This window comes from Convolutriloba macropyga, chromosome 3 (genome assembly GCF_964194025.1).
Source record: "Convolutriloba macropyga chromosome 3, txConMacr16.3, whole genome shotgun sequence".
Taxonomy (NCBI): Eukaryota; Metazoa; Xenacoelomorpha; order Acoela; family Convolutidae; genus Convolutriloba; species Convolutriloba macropyga.
In genome coordinates this window covers 79,046,998-79,054,168 of record NC_134470.1, presented here as the reverse complement: position 1 = coordinate 79,054,168, position 7,171 = coordinate 79,046,998, and the positions used below count along the sequence as shown (strand labels likewise).

The 7,171-nt window shown below is 37.8% G+C and overlaps 2 protein-coding genes across 3 annotated transcripts in view; both read left to right on the top strand.

Annotated features, from left to right (window-relative positions):
- The first annotated feature begins 2,269 nt into the window (after positions 1–2,269).
- LOC142337307 (tubulin-specific chaperone A-like) lies at positions 2,270–2,817 on the top strand. Its single transcript, XM_075386503.1, has one exon. It carries the CDS (start codon positions 2,337–2,339, stop codon positions 2,706–2,708), a length of 372 nt encoding a protein of 123 aa, XP_075242618.1. The 5' UTR covers positions 2,270–2,336; the 3' UTR covers positions 2,709–2,817.
- Positions 2,818–4,356: 1,539 nt separating this feature from the next.
- The window catches only part of LOC142336491 (helicase-like transcription factor), a 27,232-nt gene continuing 24,417 nt past the window's right edge, over positions 4,357–7,171 (top strand). The window contains exons 1-2 of one of the 2 annotated variants that reach the window (XM_075385373.1): positions 4,357–4,440; positions 5,948–6,106. In XM_075385373.1, coding sequence (XP_075241488.1) covers positions 4,385–4,440; positions 5,948–6,106 — 215 coding nt within the window. In that variant the 5' untranslated portion in view covers positions 4,357–4,384. Of the gene's footprint in view, positions 4,442–5,947; positions 6,107–7,171 lie in introns of both variants that reach the window. The other variant, XM_075385374.1, reaches the window with a different exon arrangement.

Genomic DNA, 7,171 nt, shown 5'->3' with positions numbered 1-7,171 from the left:
GAGTTGGACGCAGTTTTTTTTATACAGCAGTTTTTTTTAAAAAAAAAATAATTGAATTTTTAAAAGTTATCTATCCCATCCTCATTTAGTAGACAATAAGCTGAAAATGTGGATGAGTGGGGTCGGAACATTGTGTGCAAAGGCATATTACCGAGCTTCCTTGTTTGGTCGAAGTTCTGACTTGATCAACATTCTTTGTCCAGAGACAAAATTTTCGAAGCAATCGCCATTAGTTGTTGTGAATTAAGCTCTTGCTTTCCATTACTTTTAATTTTTAAAGAAATACAACTTATAGACTGTTCCTTTTTGTGATTTGTAATGAAGCAAACTACATATTTTTGAAGCCAGATTAGGGTCTATTATTGGAGAGCTAAAAAATTAATTTTCCTCTGGACGTTGCTTTACTGAAATTTTGCGTATGGTTTCAGCTAAATAAGACCAGCCCTGTGTTCTTTTCCGGCTGAAGTTATAGCAATGCAGGTCGGGCGCTTTTCCGTACATATATTTGGAATCTAGTAAACGTTCGTTTCGGTATTTTGCGTGGTCAATTTTGGGACAAGTGTTTGTAGTTTTTTATTGACTATCTTGTGTCCCGGTTAAATTTAACCAACTGACCTTCGAACAACGATACCAAATCCACCTCATTAATTTGAACAGCCGTAGACGCGATTTAGGAGGCGATGCTCCCTGGCGAAAAGGGAATCGTAAATGTTTGGAGACTCTTCCTGTGAAGGAACTCTTAAAACCCGATGCCCGTTGCTTTTCTAAAGATTGGAATGTGTAAACAATCAATGTTTTTACCCTCGTGAAAAATGCAAAATTTTTGAAAATGTTTCAGTTTTGTACATGTAATGGTTAAGTGACTCTGCTTGAAGTCACTTAACCATTACATGTACAGAACTGCAATTTTTACCTCGGTACATTACACTTACCGAGGTAAAAATTGCAATCTAAAATAATTGAAATTCTTAATTGAGAAAATGTTCAGAAGTTTTTTATGGAACCATCTAATGGGTAACAGAGGTGCTTGTAGCTTACAGGTTTCAGTTGTTTGTAGGGCTAAGATGTCTCAAAATGCATTTAAATTACCGCGGATAAATCTTTCAGCGCTTGTTCTTGAAATATCCAGCTGTGTCCAAATTGCGTTTCTTGCTGCTTTCGGCTTTTTAATTGCTCTCAAACAAATTTCGTAGCAATTATTTTCGTCCTGTAGTCTTTTTATGCGATATTTTGCTTGGCCAAATTTTCGTCTGGCCAATTTGACTTTTGTCCTCAGAAACGGAATAACAGGTAGCGCCCAGAAGGCATTGAGTTCTTTTAGAGCCTTTCAGCTCATTAGTCTACAAGTATGCGTTTAACAGAAACTAGGAGACGTAAATTCATGGTGGGGACGTATACTTATGGTGTGAAGGGCGGTTCTTAGAGACTATTCTCCCCGCATGCCCCTTCCCCACTTCACCCCTTTCCCACATCAGCCCTCCATCCCCACCTCTGCAAATCGTTCAGACCGTAAGGACGTTGCCCCGTGCAGCCCAAGACCCCCACTGTTGCCCCCCATTAATCCCCCACACGGTGCACCCCCCGCCCCCGCTGCGCTCACCTCACGCACCTTCAATTAAGCTAAAGCTGGCCTCACTGAACCGTAGCTAGCTACTGATGTACCAACTGCTCGCCGATCGTTTGAGAACAATTCACCCGACGTTAGTCAGTTATATTTTAATCAATAGAAAAATTGCAATTTCTCAACATGCTGCCTTATGATAGTTTTCTGAATCCGAAATTGTCAAATAATATGTATGTTGTGTCAAAAAGTTGCACGTCAGAGAATCAAGCAAAATAGCGGTTGAGAGGGGTCAGAATTCTTGTTCAAACGTACATTAAATAGCCTCCTCGTCTACGATTTATAACGCGATCGTGAGAAAATTAAATGATTGTCAGTGAAGATTTTTAACAATTGTAAAATAAAATCAATGTAATCGAGAGCTGCCAGATATAATGGAAACATGATGAAATGGACGAAAGTTTGCTTCAAACGACGAAGTAAAAAAGTCTATTACAAGAATGCCCCTCCCATAAAAGGGTAGGCGGTCAACTCGGGGGGGGGGGGGGGGGGGGTAGTCAACTCATATGGATATCTATAAATCCTGACAATTGTCAAAAGTAGGAAGCATCGAAAGCAAAGGTTAGAGACATAAACATCAGTATAATGAACAATAGATATGAAAAATAGCAATCAATATGTAAAAAATGTGACTTTGAATCAATGTTTGAAATAAATTTAAACGACGAATGAGTAAATTAATTTTCGTGCATCGAAATTTCAGATAGTTTAAACTATGGCTGACGGGGACTCAGCTGCAAATGCTCCAGTAGTCGACAAAAACCTTTTGAAGAGCATCAAAATTAAAACAGGAGTCGTGAAACGAATTCACAAGGAGGGCGAATACTACGTGAAAGAGGCTGAAAAACTTAAGAAAAAGGTTGAACAAATGAAAGTAGACGGTGCCGATGAATATGACGTCAGAAAACAGGAGGAGGTTGCACAGGAATCAGAGTCTATGATTCCTGACTCTGACAGGAGATTGAAAGTAGCAATCGAAGATTTAAAGAATGTTTTGTCGGGTATTAGTGACTCGGACAGTGCTACCAAAGAAACTACTGAGTATAAAACTGCAATTGAGGTGCTTGATACTGCCCAGAGTAAATAGGTGCTAGGACTATAGATCGAAAGACAGTGTTAATCGAAAGTGAATATTGGCACAATAGATCGAAAATAAAATTGCCCAAACTGCGTAATGGCCAATCAAATCTAATCACGTACCTATAATGCAGAGTATTATATGCTCGGTGGTGATGATCTGTTTGGTTTTGATAGTTTCATATCAAGCCATACGAGCCGTTTAGGCTTGGCCAAATGCGCTAATCTCACGTTTAAGCTCGTAAATAGTGCTAAATTACGGTCAATATGATTAAAGTGATTTTTCGGTTCCCAATTTTACGGTTTTTGATCTATAGTAATTTCGATCTGTTGACCGGTCACCGAGTAAATAGAGTTACCGGTGTCAATTTTACTACAATTTCACCGACTTGCCGAATTTGATTCAAATGCAATTCCCTCCGATTGAACGGGCCTTTCCCGTCATAACCCCCCCCCCCTGGAATTATAGCCCCCCCCCCCCATAATGGTATATTTATTATGGTTGGGGGTATGGGGGCTTTAGGTTATCTTACCACTAATCTGGGGGGGGGGGGGGGGCTGTAATGGGAAAGACCCGATTGAACTAATAGCAATTACAATATAGAACGAAGTGACGTTGTTTGATTGGTATATTCTATGAGCTGATTTGATAAACTGTTGTTAATAATGAGTAAAAGTGTAATATTTTGCTACTAAGTTTGTTGCTGTCCTTGAAGCTAAGTTCATGTACATCTGAAAAATTTGTCCATATCAAGTCTTTTACGCAAAGGCCAAAAGTTTCGGGCAAAGATTTGAGTATCTGTGACTGTGAACATAACAGGAGCCTATTGATAGTCCCGTAAAGTTGCAATGCTTGCGAGGTCAAAGTTCAAAGGTCAAAGTTCAATGTTTCAAAGGTCAAAGTTCAAATTTAAAACATTCGGACATCATTATTTCGATGTTCATTTGTATGTCAGGAGTTTTTCGAACGATCACTTGCGTTGCAACTTTATAGGAATAACTATAGTCTGTCCCATAAAGCTGAATTAATCAAACGTTCGAAAACCTTAAAAGCATGCGTTTGCGTAGCAATGTGTTCATTTGTATGCCAACGTTCTTCCCTTTTGCTCCAATTAATTTCCTTTATCTACAAGTTTTAGATTTGGACTTTGATTTTTCAACTCTGTTCCGTGAATTTTGAATCCTTCGCTTATTTCAACTTTGTGGTATGGACTATAAATGCGGACTATAAATTGCTGGAATAAAGTAGATGTGATCCATCAGCAATCAGATTCAGCTTTTAGAAAGATATATTTAAAATGCTAGGTTATAATTGATTTATAAGAGCTCGGTTGCAGATCCTTCTTTAAGCCTTTAATCTGATATAACTCAAATCAAATTATTGGGTCAACCGAGTAGCTTTTGCTTGTTCTTGATCGTAAAAATTGCATTTTTTTTTACTAGTCCCGCACATTTTTTGACGACGTCAGTTTTAGTGAAATGATTTCAATGTATGTTTTGTCACTGAACCCGTTTCGAATTTTGATTTTCTAAAATTGGTCCTACCTACAAGTTTTAAAGTAAACCGCACAGAATGACGATTAACAAATTATTCTGCAACAAATAATTTGCTCTTAAAATATGCGTATGGGTCAAATTTTCTGCTCTCAATTATATATGAAAGGTCTATATTTTTCAGAATCGGAGATGATTTACGATTCTGATTCGTCATATGACTCCGACTTCAGTTTACGCGATCATGGGTATTGGGGCAGAAAAATCTCACTTTTCACCCTTTTCTGTGTTTCTCGGGCGGCACGATATTTTAAAAACTTCGTCATCATCGCTGTTTCTTTTGACACTTCTCATTGTACTCAATAGTGAATTTGACAGAGGTGCATCTCACATGCCCAAATAAAAAAATGATAACCGAAAGTAATAAGAGAAATATCCGAAAAGGATCTGCCGACTCTGTATGTAAACGCTGGTAAGCAACAACAAGATAACACCAATTAGAACTTTTTGAACGTTTAGTTAGAATCCTATTTTGTACTCATACTAAGGCTAAGGAATGGGGGAACTTTTTACTCATAATACCAGGCTAATGATTGGGGGGATAAAACAACTAGGAAACGTGAACAGCGGACAATTCGGAAGCTTCATGCGTTCCTGTGCCCTGCTGATCAGCAGTATGTTGTGCACAAAAGCGAACAAAACTTTTAGAATTTGATTTCTCCATTTCATTCTATACCGTTCTCGCAGTAATATTTGCGGTTCGTCACTCAAATTTTTTGTTAGCTTTCATTACCAACAGATATCAATTTGTTGATTTGAGGCAAGGCATCTGTGTAAAGCTCGCTAAACTACTGAGCTTTCGTTCACTCGCTGCAAAGCATCTCAATTGGTTCCTGTCACGTGGAAGCTGGACAGATGTTGTTTCAACCATTGCACGAACTGTTTGCGACTGAGGTTTAGAGGTCAAAATTTTAGTTTAGAGACACGAAAATTTTACTCAGTTCTAGATAAACTTGGCCTCAATCCTTCTTGGCTTTCGTGCGTTGTCATATCCATTGACTATTTGACCTTTCCGCAAGAATGATTTCAAGAATTCCATATGCTATGCACAGTAATGTAATTCCTTAATTTGGGAAAATTAAGATATCCCAGACGATTGGAAGAATTATCTTAATTTTCCCAAATGATCCGGAAGAGATTACACAGCTTACTCTCGGTTGATACCATCTGGTCATCCGAAGCAAGCATGCATGGATAGATCTGCTGAGGAATTTGGGCAAAAAAGGAACGAGACAGGTCGAATGATGCAATATCAGATGCGAATGATGCAATCAAGAAGCATGGGTTAAAAAGTGAAGGGTGACAACTTTTTGTGTAGCATGAATAAACTACATATTTTCTTTAAAATAAATTGCTGTTCTGAAAAGTACGAAAACTAAAGGAATACTTCACCGACCTTTTTTATCAGGAAGAACTTTGTCAAAAGGGTGTACCAGGGCAGGAGATTTCTATGAAGGTGCGGGAAGTGAAATTTATTTTTGCGAACGCGAGTAGAACAGTTTCAAACGGAGGAAAGATGTAAGCATGAGCTGGAAATCTAATTTTTACTCAAAACACTGGAAAGATTTGAAGTTTTTTTTGTTGTATAGTTTTGAAACAATCGTATGAGAATTGATCTCTATTTTTGTGTGCTTGGTGGGGTTTCATTTAAATTTTTTTATTCCCTGGCCAGAGATTTTTTTCTGTCCCAATAAGCGGCTTCCTTGGGGAATTGATGAGTGACAGCGATGGCAGCAACAGCGACGGAGAAAATGGCTTCAGTTTCTTGGGAGGACATGATACTGCTTATTACGCTTCATTTTTGAGCAATTTGTTCCTCGGTGGTGGAGTTGGGCTAACAATTCCGTTGAACAGGTATAATTCAAATTCACTTTGAGTTGCAAAACAACTCTTATTTTTAGAATGTTTATTATTCTCGAACGAAGCAATTATTGTAAGCATGTACCTTTTTACGATTCGATGAATTCGTATTCTACATGTTTTTTTTTGCGAAAAGATAACCCACCAAACAACTGGAAATCACATTGGGCAGCTTGAGAACGCGGAAACGTATTTTGATGACAACCAATGAGGAATCAAGTTACAAGTTTGAAAATGAGATTTTTGTCGAAAAACAAGATTTGCGGTTATTTTGACAATAGACTTTTAAGAGTTGTTAAAATACAAAACTACGTATTAGTAGCCTCAAGAGTGGTTTCCTTTTCTTGAAAATAAATGTCATCGAGGTAGCTCAAATCATGGCTACATTTAAACAAAGCTAAGTATGAATACAAGAAACGAAACGAGACTTGTTTTTCCGCAGTTTAAAACTGTTTTGATCATTACGTCTGAAGCGCTTCCTGATGAAAACAATTGATTGCGTGAGAAATAGTTGAGCTGAGATTATATTTTTGCTCTTCGATGGTGGTAAGTACAATTTTTTGTAAAATAGGCAATTGTTTGAGTGGATGTCAATTTAGCCTCAGATTTCTTTTTATTTGGCCTTTATGACTGTTTTCATATTTGCAAGTTGAAATTGAAAGATAGCAGACAAAATAAATTTTCCCTAGAGGCGACGTAAACATGTTTTCCTTAGTGAAGTCATTTTGAAAGGAAGGTGGTTTCGAGAGACTCCTGGCATTGAATTTATTAATAGACGCCTCAGCTGGCTATTATAGCGCTCCTATTGTTTTACAATTCAAACAATTATTACAATTCAAAGAATTTGAATTGTATTGGGGCGCTGTTTTTCTGTTTTTTTAAGATCTGTTCACACGTTTTCATTTTGAAGTCAAGTTGGAGTTGTCATTTTGGTCACGCCGAAACAAGCAGTGGAGCGAAGAAGCGAGTGGTTTTGCGGCGTGAAATTTTTTTCTCTAATTTTAAAGTAGAGTGTTTGAACAAAAATTCGCTTTCTCGATAGTGGTTTTTCTTATTCGG